This window comes from Somniosus microcephalus, chromosome 4 (genome assembly GCF_052327205.1).
Source record: "Somniosus microcephalus isolate GS21.2 chromosome 4, FLI_Smic_1.0, whole genome shotgun sequence".
NCBI classification, from domain to species: Eukaryota; Metazoa; Chordata; class Chondrichthyes; order Squaliformes; family Somniosidae; genus Somniosus; species Somniosus microcephalus.
This window is the reverse complement of record NC_140990.1, coordinates 247,719,833-247,743,194: the sequence shown is the minus strand read 5'-3', so window position 1 is coordinate 247,743,194 and position 23,362 is coordinate 247,719,833. Positions and strand designations below refer to the sequence as shown.

At 42.7% G+C, this 23,362-nt stretch overlaps 1 protein-coding gene across 4 annotated transcripts in view; it reads right to left on the bottom strand.

Moving 5' to 3' along the window:
* chn1 (chimerin 1) overlaps positions 1 to 22,956 on the bottom strand; it is a 204,519-nt gene extending 181,563 nt beyond the window's left edge. The window contains exons 1-2 of one of the 4 annotated variants that reach the window (XM_085986143.1): positions 22,748 to 22,956; positions 22,402 to 22,537 (exon numbers count right to left, since the gene is read on the bottom strand). Coding sequence is in view for 2 of the 4 variants with exons in the window: in XM_085986140.1 (XP_085842266.1) it covers positions 22,402 to 22,420 (19 nt within the window). In the remaining 2 variants the exon portion in view is untranslated. The remainder of the gene's footprint in view (positions 1 to 22,401; positions 22,538 to 22,747) is intronic. The other 3 variants (XM_085986142.1, XM_085986140.1, XM_085986141.1) reach the window with 3 other exon arrangements.
* Positions 22,957 to 23,362: the final 406 nt, after the last annotated feature.

The window sequence follows — 23,362 nt, the reverse complement described above, 5'->3', positions numbered from 1 at the left end:
CATGGCACTTAGAAAATAATAATAGGATTGGGCAGAGTCAACATGGATTTATGAAAGGGAAATCAAGCTTGACAAATCTGTTGGAGTTTTTTGAGGTTGTAACTAGCAGAATAGTTAAGGGGGAACCAGTGGATGTGGTGTATTTGGATTTTCAGAAGACATTCGATAAGGTGCCACACAAGGGGTTATTAAACAAAATTAGGGCTCATGGGATGGGGGGTAATATATTAGCATGGATGGATTGAGGATTAGTTAACGGACAGAAAACAGAGAGTAGGAATAAACAGGTCATTTTCGGGTTGGCAGGCTGTAAGTAGTGGGGTACCACAAGGATCAGTGCTTGGGCCTCAGCAATTCACAATCTAAATCAATGGTTTGGATGAGGGGACCAACTGCAATATATCCAAGTTTGATGATGATACAAAGCTAGCTGGGAATGTAAGTTGTGAGGAGGATGGAAAGAGGCTTCACGGGGATATAGACAGGCTAAGTGAATGGGCAAGAACATGGCAAATGGAATATAATGGAGAAATGTGAAGTTATCCACTTTGGTAGGGAAACTAGAAAAGCAGTGTATTTTTTAAATGGTGAGCGATTGGGAAATGTTGGTGTTCAGAGGGACCTGGGTGTCCTTGTACACGAATCACTGAAAGTTAACATGCAGGTACAGCAAGCATTTAGGAAAGCAAATGGTATGTTGGCCTTTATTACAAGAGGATTTGAGTATAAGAGTAAAGACGTCTTACTGCAATTATATAGGGCCCTGGTGAGATCACACCTGGAGTATTGTGTACAGTTTTGGTCTCCTTACCTGAGGAAGGATATACTTGCCATAGAGGGAGTGCAACAAAGGTTCACTAGACTGATTCCTGGGATGGGGGGTTTGTCCTATGAGGACAGATTGAGTAGACTAGGCCTATATTTTCTAGAGTTTGAGAATGAGAGGTGACCTTATTGAAACATAGAAAATTCTTACAGGGCTTTACAGGGTAGATGCAGGGAGGATGTTTCCCCTGGCTGGGGAGTCTGGAACCAGGGGTCACAGTCTCAGAATAAGGGGTCGGCCATTTAGGGCCGAAATGAGGAGAAACTTCTTCACTCAGAGGGTGGTGAATTTTGGGAATTCTCTACCCCAGAGGGCTGTGGAGGCTCAGTCATTGAGTATATTTCAAGACAGAGATCGATAGATTTTTGGGTATTAAGGGAATCAAGGGATATGGGGATAGTGCAGGAAAGTGGAGTTGAGGTAGAAGATCAGCCATGATCTTACTGAATGGTGGAGCAGGCTCGAGGGGCCGAATGGCCTACTCCTGCTCCTATTTCTTATATTCTTATGCTCTTATGTATTACACATTCATCAACTCCTTGCAGATCACAGGCCTATAGAGCACACAACTTCCATTTCCTCTCAGTTCAATGGCTAAATAATCATCTTAATTCTCTCTATAGGCTTCAATGAGCAATGAAAATTGTTTATTTTAATTCTTCAAAAACATAGGTCCTTTAGTTTCTCACAAGTCTAACAACACCTCTTGCCTTTAGTAACTCCACCCATAATCTTTTCTTAGCCTCACCATTTTCCCAGCCTCAAATGGAACTCACACATCTCTTCATTCATTTGGGATATTTGAGAAACATAAGACGCAAAATAAATGCAACGGAGATTGGCTAACTCATTGAAGATTGAGCGGTTTATGTGGTTCATCAACTCACTGGAAAAACTTACTGAACTATCAGAGGAGCTCTACCACTGTGATTCTGTAAAAATTTCAGATCAAGCTGTAAATACATACTGTACTATTATTCACATGTAATACAAATACATTCAGCAGGATAGAAACAGGCCCCATCATGTGGACAGCAACAGCATTGCAGATTTTAAAATCAATCTATTTCAATTAATTTCCCTAAAGAAAAGCAAAGTTAATAAATTTGGGGAAAACTTAAGAGTCAGCAACATTTTACAGTTGAATTATTAGAGACGAGAACCACAACAAATGTTGGCTATCTGAAACAAATGTAGAAAATGCTGGCAATGCACAGAGGAGAATGGAAGGTTAAATCTATTTCAAATGCAGTGAAGGATTTCAGCGAAAAATTAACCGACCTTTTTCCTTCACTTGATCAGCATTTACTGTAGTACAGTTCAATTTACTGATTTCTCATTTAGGCTTCTAAAGCATAAGTATCGGACTTCAATATTACATACTAACCACTTGAACAGCTGTAATTTTTTTTGAATGTCAGCAAATATGAAGCAGAATTTGAGAATTATTCCAGAAAATTTACAAATCAGTAACAAGAAAATTAAAGTAGTCAGCCCCACACACCTGGAAAACAAGTACAAGTTCTCACTATGTAAAATTAGTGTATTGTTAAACGTTGGGCTGGATAAAGTCATAAAATTATTGCAAATGGATTTTCAGATAACAGTACAGGTAAGAAATCCAGATGCCATGTTTGTGCAATAAAATACAAATAAAAATCTTAATTTAATCAAAAAGAAAATAAATTATTGTAGCTGATTTCCAATAGACAGCTGCCATCCTACAGAAGGTGCTGGCAGCGCCATTTGTTGTTTCACATTTCTTCTTTTGTAACTGATCCAGAAACCCTGATGGTAAACTATAAAGGGATATAATATATATACACAAAGATATATATAAAATACATTCGCAGACATTTTTATGCCCATTTCTAAGCCAGTTTTCAAACAAAGACTAATTTTTTCATGTTGCCCCCAGCTTCAAAATGGATGGTGGGATTGAGGCAGCTCTTCACAGAATCACAGAAATCACAGAAACCACACAGTGCAGATAGAGGCCATTTCGGCCCATCGAGCCTGCACCGACACATATCCCACCCGATCCCCGTAACCCCTACACCAACACATATCCCACCCTATCCCCGTAACCCCACGTATTTAATCCCCCTAACACTAAGGGTCAATTTATCATAACTTAAAGAAAGTTAAGTGCTCATCTTTACAAAAAAGTTAAAATAAATAAAATGGAGACAGAATTGCAAAGAGAAACATGGGGGATGAAGAGGAGACAAGGCAGCAGAAAGATTTAAAATTTGCATATTTTAATAATCAGTTTTCTTATTATGGGGTTAATATCGCAATAATAAACTACCTGCACACGACCAGCATTCTTATTGGTTTTATTCATTCATGTGATGCGGGCGTCACTGGCAAGGCCAGCATTTATTGCCCATCTCTAATTGCCCTCGAGAAGGTGGTGGTACCAACAGAGGGGCTTAAATTTGATACTGCCAGTAAAGTGAGGCTAAGTGGTCAGCACATGACAATCGCGCACCCTGTTCATAGTGCTGTCTTTTGGACGACGTTAAACTGAGGCCCTGTCTACCCTCTCAGGTAGACGTAAAAGATCCCATGGCACTATTTTGAAGATGAGTAGAGAAGTTCTCCCCGGTGTTCTAGCTAATATTAATCTCTCAACCAACATCACTAAAACAGATTATCTGGGTCATCGTCACATTGCTGTGCGCAAATTGGCTTCCACGTTCCCTACATTACGATAGTGTCTACAGCAAAAAAAAAGCACTTCATTGGCTGTAAAGCGCTTTGGGACATACTGCAGGCGGGAAAGGTGCTACAGGAAACTTTGTGGTATCCGGCACCGAGCTGTTGCCATTCCCTCAAAACTGCCGGACACTCCAGTGCTAATGTTGAAACATACGGAGATTTTCAGCTCCGTGTGAATCAACAAACCCTTCTAAACAGTCGGCAAGCGTCTCTGTAGCGTCTCTAGCTGAAGCTGTTGCTTAGCAACAGACCTTGCAGAGCTTGACTGTTGAGAAAAAAGCAATGAAAAGAAACGAAAAGAAAACAAATGGCTCCTAATTTTTGCCGGTGGCTCGAGCTTTCCGGACATTTAGCCTCCGGATAACACAAAGTTTCCTGTATATAAATTAAAGTCTGTCTTTCTTTTCTTTTTCTCGAGGACAGTGCTAAATTGGTCCGCATGCCAGTTTAGCATGAAATAATCGAGCTGTCAGCACTCTTCATTGGCAGTCTGCCTAACGGGGTTGGTGGGGGAGCGGGGGCAAGACAGGAAATTGAACGTCACTGGCATCAGTTAAAGGCAGCCAGCAACTCTTAAACGGGAGATGCACTGTGGCTGCAATCAGCTTAATTCTGAACACCAGTAAAATGATAGGCAGAAGAGATACTGGAAGTGCTCCCCGCTTTTCAAATACAGCTCTGGAGGTGAAGGTGGAGGCAGCCATCAGGGGGCGGGCCCTCATCTTTTCACCCAGCAGCAAGATGGTATCTCAACTAGTTTCCCAGCAACAATGGGCAGAGGTGGCAGAGCAGGTCAGCGCCAGAAGCATTGCTCCAAGGACCTGGGTGCAATGCAGAATAAAGTTCAATAGTTTGACAAGGACTACTAAGGCAAGGCTTCTAACTCGCATCTTATTATTCGGTGCTTAGACCTGCATTACTTGTACCCCCAGCACTCTCAACCCTTCCCTCCCCCGCTTCCCACCACTCCAGCACAATTCACTTCATCTCCTACTGCTGCTGACGCACTTTTCCCCGCTACTGTCCTCTATCAATTCCCTCACCTCTTCACACCTGTGCCACCTTTCACACGCCACCAACATTATTCTACTCTGACTTGCACATCCTCAAAACATCCCACCATTTCAACATTAATACACTCTCTTCTTTCTTGCAGGAGAAGGTGGCACTCAATAACAGGGAGCAGGCAACCACAGGAGGACGCCCACCATCCATACTCAGCCTGCTCCCTCGGGAGGAGACCGTCATGTACATTGTGGGCAGGGGAGCATCAGGAGCGTGGCCTCTAGAGACTGGAGGAAACGTCCCACATGCTTTTTGACCATCGCACCCTCTTTTCCTTCTCAGGAAAATCTCACCCTCAGAAACTACGCACGACAAAGGGCTGCTGCTTACCCTTGTTACAACTTAACCATTGTTCCTCCCTTCTCTTTCAGACCCCAAAACTCTAGAGGGTAGAATGGGAACAGAGAAAGAGGACACCTCTCCAGAAGATGCAGCGTCACTCAACCGTACCCGAGCAAACACCAGCTCATAGACTGGCATCCCACTTGGTTTCGAGGCGAGAGTACAGATTCGCCGAGCACAAGTGCACAGAAGCAAAGGCAGCTGGACAGGACAGCCAAGGAAGCATGTCACTGACGGGTGACCTTGCATCCGCCTGTTGCAGAGGACAGAGTTGAAGACCTCGAGGACACAGCCTACAGAAGAGAACGGATAGCTATACAGCACCTTTCCTGCCTGCAGTATGTCTCAAAACTGCCTGCCAGCGATCTTGTACACAATGGCATAGAGCATGGATGAGACGAGACCAGCGTTTGCAGGCCATTTTGTAAGCCAATAAAATCACAATGTGTTCTGAAATTTTTGTTTGCAGAAAGTGTTCTTGTTGTAGCTAGTGATCTTGCAATGGTAGGTGACCTGAATATTAATTTTGCTATTTGGGCAGATGTTGACTAGTGTGGATGGACTGGGACATATGTTGAACTTGAGTGTTAATGCAGGGAACCATGCATTCAGCTGAAGTTCTCTTCAATGAGCTGCCGTCAAACAGTTCTGGCTGCAGGAAACTGTTCTTCTCTTCCCACTTCCGCAACATCCTCTACATCAGTGCCCTCTCCCTCATTATGCTAAACATCCTTCTCTATTGGCGTTGTCCTTGTTGCAGGTTAAAGTTATGCAAAATACAGCAAACCACAATCATATGTGACACTCTTTTTATATTCGTTCAAGGGATGAGGGCATCGTTGGTCTTGCCAACATTTATTGCCCATCCCTAATTGCCCTGGAGGAGGTGGTGGTGAGCTGCCTTCTTGAACCGCTGCCGTCCGTGTGGTGAAGGGACTCCCACAGTGCTGTTAGGGAGGGAGTTCCAGGATTTTGACCCAGCGACGATGAAGGAAAGGCAATATACTTCCAAGTCATGATGGTGTGTAACTTGGAGGGGAACTTGCAGGTGATGGTGCTCCCATGCGCCTGCTGCCCTTGTCCTTCTAGGTGGTAGAGGTCGCGGGTTTGGGAGGTGCTGCCGAAGATGCCTTAGCGAGTTGCTGTAGTGCATCTTGTAGATGGTACACACTGCAGCCACAGTACGCCGGTGGTGGAGGGAGTGAATGTTGAAGGTGGTGGATGGGGTGTCAATCAAGCGGGCTGCTTTGTCCTGGATGGTGTCGAGCTTTTGGAGCGGCACTCATCCAGGCAAGTGGAGAGTATTCCATCACACTCCTGACTTGTGCATTGTAGATGGTGAAAAGGCTTTGGGGAGTCATAAGGTGAGACACTCATAAGGTGAGACACTCACCGCAGAATACCTAGCCTCTGACCTGCTCTTGTTGCCACAGTATGTGTGTGGCTGGTCCAGTTAAGTTTCTGGTCAATGGTGACCCCCAGGATGTTGATGGTGGGGGATGTCAAGGGGCGGTGGTTAGACACGCGCTTGTTGGAGATGGTCATTGCCTGCCACTTGTGTGGCGCAAATGTTACCTTCCACTTATCAGCCCAAGCCTGAATGTTGTCCAGACCTTACTGCATGCGGGCATGGACTGCTTCATTATCTGAGGAGTTGCGAATGGCACTGAACACTGTGCAGTCATCAGCGAACATCCCCACTTCTGATCTTATGATGGAGGGAAGGTCATTAATGAAGCAGCTGAAGATGGTTGGGCCTAGGACACCGCCCTGAGGAACTCCTGCAGCGACGTCTTGGGGCTGTGATGATTGACCTCCAAGAACCACAAACATCTTCCTTTGCGCTAGGTATGACTCCAGCCAGTGGAGAGTTTTCCCCCGGATTCCCATCGACTTCAGTTTTACTAGGGCTCCTTGATGCCACACTCGGTCAAATGCTGGCTTGATGTCAAGGGCAGTCACTCTCACCTCACCTCTGGAATTCAGCTCTTTTGTCCATTTTTGGACAAAGGCTGTAATTAGGTCTGGAGCCGAGTGGTCCTGGCAGAACCCAAACTGGATATCGGTGAGCAGGTTATTGGTGAGTAAATGCCGCTTGATTGCACTGTCGACAACACCTTCCATCACTTTGCTGATGTTTGAGAGTAGATTTTTGGGGCGGGGGGGTAATTGAACAGATTGAATTTGTCCTGCTTTTTGTGGACAGGACATGCCTGGACAGTTTTCCACATTGTCGGTTAGATACATAGATACATAGATACATAGAAGATAGGAGCAGGAGTAGGCCATTCGGCCCTTCGTGCCTGCTCCGCCATTTAATGAGATCATGGCTGATCCTTTAATTCAGTATCCCGTCCCCGCCTTCTCTCCGTAACCCTTAACCCCTTTTGCCCGTAGAAATATATCTAATTCCCTCTTAAATATATTTAATGAGCTGGCGTACACTGCCCTCTGTGGCAATGAGTTCCACAGGTTCACCACTCTCTGAGTGAAGAAATTCCCCCTCATCTCTGTCCTAAATGGTTTAGCCCTTATCCTTAAATTATGTCCTCTAGTTCTGTTCTCACCCGCCAAGGGAAACATTCCTTCTGCATCCAGTCTGTCTAGACCTGTCAGAATTTTATACACTTCTATGAGGTCCCCTCTCAATCTTCTAAACTCCAGTGTGTACATCCCTAAACTACATAGTCTCTCCTCATAGGTCATTCCCGCCATTCCTGGTATCAGCCTGGTGAATCGCCGCTGCACCCCCTCCATGGCAAGAACATCCTTCCTCAGATGAGGCGACCAAAACTGTACACAGTACTCGAGGTGTGGTCTCACCAGTGCCCTGTACAGCTGCAGCAAGGTATCCCTGTTCCTGTATTCTAACCCTTTTGCTATGAAGGCCAGCATACCGTTTGCCTTCTTGACCGCCTGTTGCACCTGCATGCTCGCCTTCAGTGACTGGTGTACAAGAACACCCAGGTCTCTCTGTACTTCCCCCTCTCCCAATCTATTGCCATTTAAATAATAATTTGCCCTCCCGTTCCTGCACCCAAGGTGGATAACTTCGCACTTGTCCACATTATAGTGCATCTGCCATTTATCCGCCCAATCGCCCAGTCTGTCCAAATCGCTCTGGAGCTTCCTGGTCTCTTCCTCTGAGCCCACCCCACCTCCTAGTTTAGTGTCGTCTGCAAATTTGGAAATGCTGCATCCGACTCCCTGATCCAGGTCATTAATGTAAATTGTGAACAGCTGGGGGCCCAGGACAGATCCCTGTGGTACCCCACTTGTTACTGCCTGCCATTCAGAAAATGAGCCGTTTATTCCAACTCTCTGTTTTCTATCTGACAGCCAGTTCCCTATCCACGCCAAAACTTTCCCCTTTATCCCATGAGCCTCAATTTTCCATGCTAATCTTTTATGTGGGACCTTATCGAAGGCCTTTTGGAAGTCCAGGTACACCACATCTACTGGCTCTCCCCCATCTATTCTACCAGTTACTCCCTCAAAAAATTCCAATAGATTAGTCAAGCACGATTTACCCTTTGTAAATCCATGTTGACTCTGTCCTATCCTGTCCCCATTTGCTAAGTGCTCCGCTATTTCATCCTTAATGATGGACTCCAGCATTTTGCCCACAACTGATGTAAGGCTTACAGGTCTGTAATTACCTGCTTTTTCCCTACCCCCCTTTTTGAATAGTGGGGTAACGTTAGCTACCCTCCAATCCATCGGCACTGTTCCCGAGTCTAATGAATTCTGAAAAATCATCCTTAGTGCATCCGCTATCTCTAGGGCCACCTCCTTCAGTACCCTAGGATGCATGTTATCAGGCCCTGGGGATTTGTCCACCTTCAATCCCTTTAGCTTCCTTAACACCATATCCTTAGAGATATTGATTTGCGTCAGTTCCTCCTTTGCCAATGTCCCTATTTTTCCCGATATCCCAGGGAGGTTTTTTGTGTCTTCCTTCGTAAAGACTGACCCAAAGTATGCATTTAGTTGATCTGCCATTTCCTTATTTCCCATTATATATTCCCCCGTATCTGACTGCAATGGACCAACTTTGGTTTTCACCAGTCTTTTCCTTTTGATATACTTATAAAAGCTTTTGGAGTTAGTTTTTATATTTTCCGCCAGCTTGTTTTCGTAAGCTATTTTGCCCCTCTTGATTATGCCCTTTGCCCTCCTTTGCTCTATCTTAAACTGTTCCCAATCTTCCGCTCTGGCGCTTTTTTTGGCTATTTTATACGCCCTATCTTTGGATTTTATGCTGTCTCTAATTTCCCCTGTTATCCACGGTTGAGTCACCTTTTTAGATTTCCTTTTATGCCAGATTGGTATAAACAATTTTTGCAATTTTGTCATTCTATCTTTAAATGTTTGCCATTGTTTATCTACCTCCAGTCCTCCCAGGAACGTTGTCCAATCAGACCTACTCAGTTCCCGTCTCATGGCATCATAATTCCCCTTGTTTAAATTCAGGACCTTAGTCTCTGAGTCAATTTCTTCGCTCTCCATTTCGAGTGAGAAATCGATCATGTTATGATCGCTCTGACCCAAGGGTCCCCGTACAACAAGATTACTGATTAGTCCCTTCTCATTGCACAGTACCCAGTCCAATATAGCCTGTTCCCGAGTTGGTTCCTCGACATATTGATCCAGATAACCATCCCTCAAACACTCAAGGAATTCCTCCTCCTCATTATTTTTACTGATTAGGCTAGTCCAATCTATATGTAAGTTAAAGTCACCTATGATGACAGCTGTGCTCTTATTGCACGCTTCTCTAATTTCCCTCGTGATGCCCTCCCTAACCTCTATTTTACTATTTGGAGGCCTATATACCACTCCTATTAATGTTTTTCGCCCCTCGCTATTTCTTAGCTCCACCCATATAGATTCTGTATTATAGATGCCAGTGTTGTAGCTGTACTGGAACAGCTTGGCTAGAGGCGCGGCTAGTTCTGGTGCACGTCTTCAGCACGATAGCCGGGATGTTGTCGGGGCCCATAGCCTTTGCTGTATCCAGCGCGCTCAGCCATTTCTTGAGATCACATGGCGTGAATCGAATTGGCTGAAGACTGGCTTCTGTGATGGTGCGGACCTCAGGAGAAGGCCGATATGGATCATCCACGCGGCACTTCTGGCTGAAGATGGTTACAAATGCTTCAGCCTTGTCTTTTGCACTCACGTGCTGGGCTCCGCCATCATTGAGGATGGGAATATTCATGGAGCCTCCTCCTGTTAGTTGTTTAATGGTCCACCACCATTCACGACTGGATGTGGCAGGACTCTTTCTGGGCTATATTGCTGGAAGAAACCAGACAGGTCTAAGTATCTAAATTGTTGTTTGAGGGCTCCAATTGATCAATGGATCTGATTGTAGCAGACTTCTGCAGCCAGTCGTGGGCTCCCAAGAAAAGTCATAAGCCAAGAATGCAGAAGATAGCCTTCGTCTCCAAGCAGCCAACCTTTAACTTACTGTGCAGGGGCAAACAGAGGGGGGATTGGACGATGGACACAATATAAATAAGCATTATGGCAGTTACTAGGAAAGAAGGCACAGACGTGCATGACATGCTGTTGGTCATCACATGCCAGATGCATATTAATAGTTGTATTCCTTGCAATTCATGAAGTCATCACATTATATGAAGGAGCCCACATGGTGACATTGTTTTACATGGTATAATGTTCATATCCTTATTAAACAATGCATTTGCAAACTTATTGTGAATAGCATCACAGAACATTTGTTCCTGTAAGAAATATGACGGAGTGCGAGTAGCAGAGAGTGCCGTTGAGAGTTTGGGTAAGTGAGAGAGTTAGGGTAAGTGGGGTGTTAGGTGCTGTTTTTGTTTTGTTTCTGGCCTTGTTTTTCCTGCCAGCCTCAGGATTAGCAGACATCGCGGAGGCAGAGCAGCGAGGCGAGGCCCAGTTGAGGCAGCCGGGAGCAGCAGCGGGTGTCGAGTCGAGTCGGAGCAGCGAGGCGAGGCAGCCTAAACAGGCTCCACAGGCAACATTCCAAGTGGAGGTCAGAATTCAAAAGTGACATCACAGCCAAGCTGGTAGGTGATTGGCTGGTTGGTGAGTACTTTTCCTTCCCTTTTAAACCTTTATAAGTTGGTAAGTTCAATTAAATAGAGGTGTGATATTCATCATCTAGAATCGGGGCACAGGGTATTTAAAAATAATAATAATAAATTTAATTAATTACATAGAATGGGAGAGCAGGTGATGTGTTACTGCTGCAATATGTGGGAGCTGGTAGACACCATTGATGTTCACAGTGATCACATTTGCAGTAAGTGTTGGCTGCTCGAGGAACTCCGGCTCCGTGTTGATGAGCTGGAGTCCGAGCTTCAAACACTGCGACACATCAGGGAGGGGGAGAGTTATCTGGACTCTGTGTTCCAGGAAGTAGTCACACCAATTAGATTAACTAATTCAGATGTATTCCGTGGTCAGGGACAGGAAGGTGTGACTATGAGTGAGGCAAGTACGGGGATCCAGGAGGTAGTGTTGGAGGAGCCGCAGCCCTTGCTCTTGTCCAACAGGTTCGAGGCTCTTACTCCCTGTGAGGACGGGAACAGGGACTGCAGGGAAGATGAGCAACCTGGCCACAGCTCAGTGGAACGAGGGGCCATTCAAGTGGGGAGAGTAAAAAGAAATGTTGTACTGGTAGGGGATAGTATCATTAGGGGGATAGATAGGGTTCTTTGCAGCTGAGAGCGAGAGTCCCAAAGACTGTGTTGCCTGCCCGGTGCCAGGGTTAAGGACATCTCCTCTGGGCTGGAGAGAAACTTGGAGTGGGAGGGGGAGGATCCAGTTGTCGTGGTCCATGTTGGTACCAACGACATAGATAGGACAAGGAAAGAGGTTCTGCTGAGGGAGTATGAGCAGCTAGGGGCCAAATTAAAAAGCAGAACCACAAGGGTAATAATCTCTGGATTACTACCTGAGCCACGAGCAAATTTGGCTAGGGTAAATAAAATCAGAGTGTTAAATGCGTGGCTCAAAGACTGGTGTGGAAGAAATGGGTTTTGCTTCTTGGGACACTGGCACCAGTACTGGGACGGGAGAGAGCTGTTCCATTGGGACAGGCTTCACTTGACCAGTGCTGGGACTAGAATCCTGGCGAATCAAATAATTAGGGCTGTAGAGAGGGCTTTAAACTAATTAGTGGGGGGGAGGTTTCAAGAGAGCGAAAAATAAAAATGTCAGCGGAGAAGGCAATGGAGCAAGATAGCAGTGGGGGAATTAAAAACCAGGGCGTGTCAGGAAGGGACAGAATGTATAAAGATAAAGGTAGAGTAGTAAAAGGGGTAAAAGCAGGAATAAATTGTCACAAAACATATTTAAAAGTTCTTTATCTGAATGCACGCAGCATTCGTAACAAAATAGACGAGTTGACAGTACAAATAACTACACATGAGTATGATCTGGTGGCCATTACAGAAACATGGCTGCAAGGTGACCATGACTGGGAACTAAACATCCAGGGGTATTTGACAATTAGGAAGGACAGACAGGAAGGAAAGGGAGGTGGGGTGGCTATGTTAATAAAGGATGGAATCACTGCAATAGTGAGAAATGACATTGGGTCAAAGGATCAGGATAGTGAAACAGTTTGGGTGGAGATAAGGAATAATAAGGGGAAAAAGTCACTAGTGGGCGTAGTCTATAGGCCTCCTAACAGTTGCAACTCTATTGGTCGGAGTATAAATCAGGAAATAGTTGGGGCTTGTAATAAGGGAACAGCTATAATCATGGGAGATTTTAACTTTCATATTGACTGAACAAATCAAATTGGGCAGGGCAGCCTTGAGGAAGAGTTCATAGAGTGCATTAGGGACGGGTTCCTTGAGCAGTATGTAACTGAACCAACCAGGGGGCAGGCAATCTTAGATCTGGTCCTGTGCAATGAGACAGGATTAATAAAAAATGTCCTAGTAAAGGATCCCCTTGGAACAAGTGACCATAACATGGTTGAATTCCAAATTCAGTTGGAGGGTGAGAGAGTTGGATCTCAAACCAGCGTGCTAAGCTTAAACAAAGGAGACTATGAAGGTATGAGAGCAGAGTTGACTAAGGTGGACTGGGAAAATAGATTAAAGTGTACGACGGTACATGAGCAGTGGTGTACATTCAAGGAGATATTTCACAACTTTCAAGAAAAATATATTCCAGTGAGGAAAAAGGGGCGTAAAAGAAAAGACAGCCATCCGTGGCTAAGTAAAGTAATAAAGGATAGTATCCGACTGAAAACAAGGGCATATAAAGTAGCCAAATCTAGTGGGAGGATAGAAGATTGGGAAGCATTTAAAAGCCAGCAAAGAATAACTAAAAGATTAATTAAGAAAGGGAAGATAGATTATGAAAGTAAACTAGCAAAAAATATAAAAACAGATAGCAAGAGTTTCTACAGTTATATAAAAAGAAAAAGGGTGGCTAAAGTGAATATTGGTCCCTTAGAGGACGAGACTGGGAAATTAGTGGTGGGGAACATGGAGATGGCAGAAACGCTGAACAAATATTTTGTATCAGTCTTTACAGTAGAGGACACTAAAAATATCCCAACACTGGACAAACAGGGGGCTATGGGGGGCGGGGGGGGGGGGGGGGTGGAGAGAGGAGCTAAACACGATTAAAATCACTAAGGAGGTGGTACTCGGTAAGATAATGGGACTAAAGGCGGATAAATCCCCATGACCTGATGGCTTACATCCTAGGGTCTTGAGAAAAGTAGCGGTAGGGATTGTGGATGCATTGGTGGTAATTTTCCAAAACTCCCTGGATTCAGGAAAGGTCCCAGCAGATTGGAAAACTGCTAATGTAATGCCCTTATTTAAAAAGGGAGGCAGACAAAAGGCTGGAAACTATAGACCAGTTAGCCTAACATCTGTGGTTGGTAAAATGTTGGAGACCATTATTAAGGAAGCAGTAACAGGACATTTGGATAAGCATAATTTAATCGGACAGAGTCAGCATGGTTTTACGAAGGGGAAGTCGTGTTTGACAAATTTGCTCGAATTCTTTGAGGATGTAACAAACAGGGTGGATAAAGGGGAACCAGTGGATGTGGTGTATTTGGACTTCCAAAAGGCATTTGACAAGGTGCCACAAAAAAGATTACTGTACAAGATAAAAAATCACGGGATTGGGGCAATGTACTGGCATGGGTGGAGGATTGGCTATCTAACAGAAAACAGAGAGTTGGGATAAATGGTTCATTCTCTGGTTGGCAATCAGTAACTAGTGGTGTTCCACAGGGGTCGGTGCTGGGACCCCAACTCTTCACAATCTATATTAACGATTTGGAGGAAGGGACCGAGTGCAACATATCCACGTTTGCCGACGATACAAAGATAGGAGGGAAAGCAGCGAGTGAGGAGGACATAAAAAACCTGCAAAAGGACATAGACAGGCTAAGTGAGTGGGCAGAAATTTGGCAGATGGAATATAATGTTGGAAAGTGTGAGGTTATGCACTTTGGCAGAAAAAATCTAAGAGCAAGTTATTATCTAAATGGAGAGAAACTGCAAGTGTTACAGTACAAAGGGATCTGGGGGTCCTGGTGCATGAAACACAGAAGGTTAGTATGCAGGTACAGCAGGTGATCAGGAAGGCCAATGGAATCTTGGCTTTTATTGCAAGGGGGATGGAGTATAAAAACAGGGAAGTCTTGTTGCAGTTATACAGGATACTGGTGAGGCCACACCTGGAATACTGCGTACAGTTTTGGTTTCCATATTTAAGAAAAGATATACTTGCTCTCGAGGCAGTTCAGAGAAAGTTCACTCGGTTGATTCTGGAGATGAGGGGGTTGACTTATGAGGAAAGGTTGAGTAGGTTGGGCCTCTGCTCATTGGAGTTCAGAAGAATGAGAGGCGATCTTATCGAAACATATAAGATTGTGAGGGGGCTTGATCGGGTGGATGCAGTGAGGATGTTTCCACTGATGGGTGAGACTAGAACTAGGGGGCATAATCTTAGAATAAGGGGCTGCCCTTTCAAAACTGAGATGAGGAGAAACTTCTTCACTCAGAGGGTAGTAAATCTATGGAATTTACTACCTCAGAGAGTTGTGGAAGCTGAGACATTAAATAAATTTAAAACAGAGATAGACAGTTTCCTAGCTGATAAGGGAATAAGGGGTTACGGGGAGAGGGCAGGGAAGTGGACGTGAGTCTAAGTTCGGATCAACCATGATCCTATTGAATGGCGGAGCAGGCCCGAGGGGCCATATGGCCAACTCCTGCTCCTACTTCTTATGTTCTTATGTCCTGTCCCCTTGATAAACAAAGATGAATCCCTGTTGCCTTGTGTTCTCCACACGTACCAGATACTACCTGTCAAGAGTGTTTGTAGTGACAATTTAAAACACATATACACAATTTCCATATAGTATTAGAGGATACAAAATCATCTGCTTCACATTTCACATAGGAAAGTAACTATCACAAGCACTTCACTTCTTAAATGGTTATATGATGTATAATTGGGGTACCCAATAACTAATGACCAAAGACCATAACCTCAAATAGTGATTTTGTCATAAACCAATCAGATGGCACACTGGAACTCATAGCTGGAGCGGGATCAGAACTAGGGCTCCTACCCTCGCCATTCTTGACCAACCCAAATTTAGCAAATTTCCTTATTTGTACTTTTAATGCAATTCATAATTTTCCTCTGTCCAACAACCTCAACATTTTAACACTGCCAACAAGTAGCTGAGCCATACAGAACAGTAATGGTCCCAAGGAAGGGACAGAGAGTTTAATGGTAAAAGTACATCAGCGAATAAGGTGAAAGCAGGGAATAATGGTAACAAGTTAAATTAAAGGCTCTTTATCTGAATGCACAAAGCATTCATAACAAGGGATCTACAAGAAATTTAACCAGCCTAAATATAAACTAAACAGGAAAGGAGAGCATAGGAAAGACTAAGCTAAGGGAGGACATAGATGGCCAGGGAATAAAGAGAGTTCTAGAACAGGAGTGTAAAAAGATGATTAAAATAAAATGAGTTAAACTGTCTGTTCAGCAATGCACACAGTGTCCGTAATAAAACAGGAGAACTGGAGGCAATAATATGTTGCGAGGAACCAGATATAGTAGGAATTACTGAGACATGGCTACAGAAAAATCAGGACTGGGAATTAAACATTGCAGGGTACAATATATTTAGAAAAGAGAGAGGGGGGAAAAGGGGAGGTGGAGTAGCTGTACTTATTAGAGATAACATAACGGCAGTAGAAAAAAGTGATGCAGCTATTAGTAAGACAGAAATAGAACCCTTGTGGATAGAGATAAAAGATAATAAAGGAACAATCACACAAATGGGGTAGTCTACAGACCACCTAATAGTGGAAGGGAGATGGAAGAAGAAATATGCAAACAAATTAGGGAAATGAGTAAAAAACATAGAACAATCATCATGGGGGATTTAAACTACCCAAAATTAATTGGTCAGAAGAGGCAGGTAAAGGGGATAAGGGAATGGAGTTTCTACAATGTGTACAGGACTTCTTTCTAACCCAATATGTAAGAAGCCCTAAAAGGGAGGATTCGCTACTGAACCTAGTAATGGGGAATGAGCCAGAGCAGATAAGAGAAGTAAAAGTAGGGGAACATCCAAGCAATAGCAACAATATAATATGTCTTTCTTAATTATTACCTTAAAGTGTAAGTATGACAAAGACTAAGGTAACAGATTGGAGAAAAGTCGATTTTGAGGGGCTGAGAATAGAACTTGAGGAAATAAAATGGATAACAATATTGGCAAACAATGATGTAGGACCGTAATGAGAAACATTTAAAACAGTGTCCAGGAAAAATATATTACACTAAAAAACAAGAACAAGCTAAACACTAATGAGACACCATGGATGAATAAAGACAGAAGGGAAACATTGAGGGTAAGGAAAGATGCATACACTAAGTACATAGACAGCAGGGGAGAGCATGACAAGGGAGAATACGAAGAGATTAGGAGAGAAGTCAAAAAAAATCAAGAAGCAAAGAGGAGCTATGAAATTTAATTATCAAGGAACATAAAACAAAATTGTAAAATATTCTACAGGCACAAAGAAAAAAAAGTTGGGATGGGAATAGGGCCACTAAGGGACGGTCAGGACAAATATCACAGGCAGCGAAAGCAAAATGGCAGAGAAATATTAAATAATGACTTTGCTTCAGTATTTACCAGGGAGACAGATCAGGTGAACATGACATCAGAAGATGAGATTAGAAATTATATAACTGCATTTAAAATAAAGAGGAGAAATATTAAATAAACTAATCAAACTCAAAGGAGGATAAAACCCCTGGTCCCGACAGATTAAATCCATGCATTTTAAAAGAATCTAGGGAAGGGATAGCAGAGGCAATATTTTGTTAGAAAAAGGTGTAGTGCCAGAGGACTGATAGATAGCTAACATAATAACTATATTTAAGAAGGGAGATTGAACATGTCCAGGGAACTATAGACCAGTCAGCTTAACATTGGTGGTAGGAAAAATAATGAAATCCCTACTAAAGGAAAAAGTAGAAGAACATCTAGAAACCAAAAATATAACAATGAATAGTCAGCATGGATTTCAAAAGGAAAAATCTTGCTTGACCAACCTCACTGAATTCTTTGAAGAAGTAACAAAAAGAGAGTAGACAAGGGTAATGTAGTAGATGTAATTTACCTAGATTTCCAAAAGGCCTTCGATAAGGTAGCACATAATAGACTAATGAATAAGGTCAGAAAATGCGGAGTCAAGGGACAAGTAGCAGAATGGATAGCTAGCTGGCTTCAAGACAGAAAGCAGAGGTTAGGGGTAAACAGCAGCTATTCAGAGTCACAGAAGGTGAAAAGTGGGGTCCCACAAGCATCAGTGCTGGGACCAATGTTATTCACAATTTATATTAACGATTTAGACTCCGGAATCAAAAAGACAACTTCTAAATTTACGGATCACACCAAATTGGGGGGGATAGTCATTACTGAGGACTGCAACAAATTACAAGACAACATAAATAAACTTGCAGAATGGGCACATAATTGGCAAATTAATTTCAAACAGATAAATGTGAGCTATTACATTTTGGTAAGAAAAATAGGAAGGTCACATATTACTTGGAAAATGAGAATCTAAATGGGGTAGAAGAGCAAAGGGATCTTGGGAGTACAAATACACAAATCACTAAAAGTAGCGACGCAGGTAAATAAGGACATAAAAAAAGCAAACCCAGCACTAGGGTTTATTTCTAGAGGGATAGAATTGAAAAGTAGAGAAGTTATGCTAAATTTGTATCAAACCTTGTTTAGACCACACTCGGGAGTACTATGTACAATTCTGGTCACCATATTATAAAAAGGATATAGAGGCACTGGAGAGGGTGCAAATAAGATTTACAAGGATAATACCAGAAATGTGAGGTTATACCTATCAGGAAAGAATGAATAGGCTGGGTCTCTTTTTTCTTGAAAAGAGAAGGCTGAGGGGTGACCTAATAGAGGTCTTTAAAATTATGAAAGGTTCTGATAGAGTAGACACAGAGAGTGTTTCCACTTGTGGAGAAGAGCAAAACTAAAAGCCATCAGTATAAGATAGTCACCAAGAAATCAAATAGGGAATTCAGAAGAAACGTCTTTACCCAGAGAGTGGAGAGAATGTGGAACTTGCTACCACAGGGAGTGGTTGAAGCGAATAGTAAAGATGCATTTAAGGGGAGGCTAGATAAACATACGAGGGAGAAAGGAACAGAGGGTTTGTTGATAGAGTCAGATGAAGAAAGACAAGAGGAGGCTCAAGTGGAGCATAAATGCCGGCATGGACCGGTTGGGCTAAATAGCCTGCTTCTGTGCTGTATATCCTATGTAATCCTATGCAAGTTTGATCCTTGTTTTGTGCCAAGTTAGCTGATCTGCAAAACTGTTAGTAGGATTGCTATAACGCCTTCACAGTTAAATATTCAGCTGGCACTCACCATCAAGATTACACATGAATAATGCCAACTCCACTGAGGTACCAGAGATTAACCAGCACACACTGAATTGTCTCCCAGCAAGGAGTCAAATATTTGGGAAAGGAGGGGTTGGGAGAAATTGGGATGGAAAAGAAAATTAATTTCTAAAAAAACACTGGGGAACTGGGTGGCACCTCTGGGACTGTGGTTCAAATAGAGCCGACTGACAGGATGAATGTCTCTCTGTATGCTGGCTGTAAGGGTCCAATTTGAAATGAGTTGCACAGCATCAACCCAGTTACAAGTGGCCATGGACTTACAGCGCACAATTAATTGACAAACTCCTCAAGAGAGACCACAGCATTTCTGGTGTGGGCAATGGAAAAAATGTCACACTATTGAAGTTTGGAATGCTCTTCTGGCACTGGAGCTAAAGCACACTTTTGAGGTAGGATAACGGGAGCTTAATTCTGCATTAGGCTCACCTGAGAATGATTGATGCTGACACTGGGTGCTTGAAATGGGAAGTACTAATGTCCTTCAACTTGCACAAAAATAAAATAAACACTGGCCATCCAGAGTAAATCAACAATTCAGAGTTTCTTTTTAAGAACAGTCCCACCAAAGAGTATCTCATCAATTTGAAGAGCTGGCATGAAAGGGAACCTAGCCCACATTAATTGGTTGGAAAAAATGGCAGATCAAACAGCAGGCCAGTGGTGGAAGATAATGAAATATGAATTGGAGAAAGTACAGATTAAATAGTTAATGGGACTACAAGTAGAAGTTACCAGGCCCAGATGGTATGCATCCCAGAGAGGAGGAAATAGCAGAGTCACTAACCATAAATTTCCAAAAATAATATTTTGAAGGACTAGAGGGTGGCAAATGTTACACCTCTACTCAAAAAATGGGGCCAGGATAAGCCAGACCAATTCAGCCTACCTTGGTTGAGAGTAAACTTCTGGAGTGTCCAATACAGGATGAAATTAGTGAACAGTTAGAAAGGCATGGGCTAATCAGGTACTGTCAGCATGGATTTGAGAGAGACAGGTCATGATTTTAATTTAGTTGAATTTTTTTGAGGAAATCACAGAATGTATTAGGTAAGTAAAATGCAGTGGATGTAATATTTTCTGAAGGTGTTCAATAAGGTGTCACATACAGACTTATGAAAATTAAGTTGCATGATATTAAAGTGAGTGGAGCCACATGGCTAAAGGATTAGTTAGGGGACAGAAAGCAAAGAATTGGGGTAAGTAACTGTTTCTTGGATTGGTGGGATGTGAGTAGTACCTCAGGGATCTGTATTGGACCTTTTTTGTTTTCCATTTATATAAATGATTTGGACATAGACAAATGTTATCAAAGCTTAAAATAATACCAATTAGAGGGATGGTAAAGCATGAAGAACAATGCACGAAGACAGACAGGTTACCAGGTAGGTGTCAGGTACAGTGCATGGCAAAAAAAATGAAACATTTTGGGAAAAACAATGAAGGGAACTATACCCGAAATAGTAAGGCTTCTAACAGAATTGAGAAAGAGCGAGTTCCGAGTGAAATTATATACATCTTAGTGAATTTGCACAAGATAGTCATTAGGCCATAGTTGGAATATTGCATGCAATTCTGGTGATGCCGTTATAGTATTGATATCAGAGCCATGGGAGGGGTAGAGTAAAGATTCACTAGAATAATATCTGAAAGGAGAGATTATAGTTATGAAAAGCTTAAATTATTGGGGCTTTACCCACTGGAGCACAGAATGATGGGAAATGTAATAGAGGTTTCTAAAATTGAGAAGTTTTGGGAGGGTAAATAGTAAAATATTGTTTCCAAAGGATGGTGAATTTGTAACAAGGGGGAAAGGACTGACTGAGAATTATCACTAGATGAACTAAGGGGAAGTTAGAAGTTTTTGTCCCTTACAGAGTTATTAGAATATAGAATATTTACCATGAGTGGACACCGGCTTGCATTTATATAGCACCTTCCAGGACCTCAGGATGTCCCAAAGTGCTTTACAACCAATGAGGAACTTTTGAAGTGTAATCACGATTGTAATGCAGGAAACGTGGCAGCCAATTTGCGCACAGCAAGATCCCACAAACAGCAATATGATAATGACCAGATCATTTGTTTTTTAAAAAAGTGATGTTGATTGGGGAATATTGGCCAAGACATCGAGGATAACTCCCCTGCTCTTCGAAATAGTGCCATGGCATCTTTCACGTTCACCCGTGAGAGCAGACGGTGCCTCAGTTTAACGCCTCATCCGAAAGATGGCACCTCCAACAGTGCAGTACTCCCTCAGTACTTCACTGGAGTGTCAGCCTAAATTTTTTTGCTCAAGTCTCTGGAATGAGAATTCAACCCACAACCTTCTGACTCAGAGGCGCGAGTGCTACCAACTGAACCACAGCTGAAAATATAAAAAGATATATGGGAAAGGGCAAGCAAGTGAATTAGGGTAGCATGCTCCAGCTGAACAGCTATCATTGGCGCAGGTAAAATGGGCAAAATTGTCTCCATCTGTCATTGTAATTTTTGTGATTCTATGAACTAAAAAAAAAAATCATCCATGCTTTGTTTCTGAATTGATTCAGTTGTGTGCTTCCTGGTCTGAGCTGCAATAATTCAGGAGTTGACCACTGAACTGACTTCAAATGTAAGTGTTAGCAATCTGCACATACACAGAGCGTCACACCAGCATTTATTTTCAGGCCAATCTGACAAGTGGAATCAGCACCGGTGGCAGCATGACTCAACAACCTGTGGATGGGTTCTTAATTATTATTATTTTGTGAATTAATTTTTGTCATTGAGCAGATAATGAATTAATACAAATAATCCCTCTCCTCCCTCCCCCACAACAAATTTGCCATTTTGTTTTACAGATCGTATAAGTACTCTGATCAACCTTTGAAATAAAATAGCTTTTTGTGTTAGAAATTAAATGACTTATTTATCTATATCTGTAACATCGATATAAAAAACATTTATTCAGTTTTATTATGACCGATAAAATATAGTCTGCACGGTTATAGTTATTTCATTTTGTGCAGATTAAAACTGGATGGTGATTTCAATTCCACAGATTAATCCAGTTCAGGATTAATGTACATAACGCACTAAAGTACTGCTTACTAAAAACAGTTAAATTAAATATTAACTGTTTTATGAATGCAATAAACATACTGTAAATAAAACAAATTTTAATTTGAAAACAAACTTCTGTTCTCAACTCTCCATAATAAAATTTGCTACCATAACAGATTAAGGAGCATACGCCCTTAAATGTAAGCCTTTGCATAGAGCAACAAACACAATGACCAGACTCCAGCCCACCTACACCTTTCGCAATTCCCGTTTGATCATATTAAAATAAAACGATGTTCCCCAGTGCGACTGTAACGGATTCCGCTTCGGGAAGGATAAATAGAAACGTCAGATGGCTTTGTATTCAAGTTTGTCAGTGCAACTTACCAAACACAGTTAGAGCCATTATTGCTGGGAATCCGGTTCTTTCCTTTCGGAGCTGCTCAATGTCCAGTCACTGATTCACATACGCCAATGTCAGTCAGCAGCCTCATACGCGCTTCAGGACACTTCAATCCATCCTCTATAAACATGAAAAAAATAAATGAACCATAAATTACATATTTGAGACTACATCTCGTAACTTGCTAAGTAACAAACAAAAAGCGTTTTATTCTGATTAAAGACCAGTCCACATGGATAAAATTGGAAATGTACGTGGACTGCTTTGCAAAATAATTTTTAAAAACCGTTTCAAAAAGCAAATATTATAAAGAAACGGTGTACCACGAACCCCAGAGGAAATGAATACTGTAAAATTACTAGTGCTCTGGCTCATACGGCATCCTCCAAACCGCCATTTTGCCTCAACACATGACCATCTTCCCCCACTGGTGCAGCCCGTCAATGCGGTAACCATGGCGACCTATCTCCGCGCGCTGTCCCCCGGAGAGCGGAGTTCGGGACCGGGGAGCCTCATCTCACGCGCCTCATCATCCGCCCCCGCTGCCAAACGTGTCCATTCATGCGCTTGGCTCTATAATGCCTGTGCATCTGAATCAATAACACTCCAGTGGATAGGGCATATTCCAAATGCTATTCCTAGGGCATAACGAGGAATCTACGAGCATCCTCTCCTGCAAAGCCTTTATTTCAGGACTGGAGATGCATTTTTCCCTCATACTTTAGAGGCATGGACAGACGATGAAATCCACACAAATGGGTCTCTCAAATATGGAGATCTTCCACCCTGCCCCATTTTGAAGGTGACATCCTAATTTCTGAACAATTAACCGCATTTTTAATGTCCTGCGCTGGGTTACTGCTATATTTTGTACCGAACGGAATTTTAAAAAATCGTATCAATCCAAAGCTTTGAATAGAATCCCGATACTAATTGATTACAAGT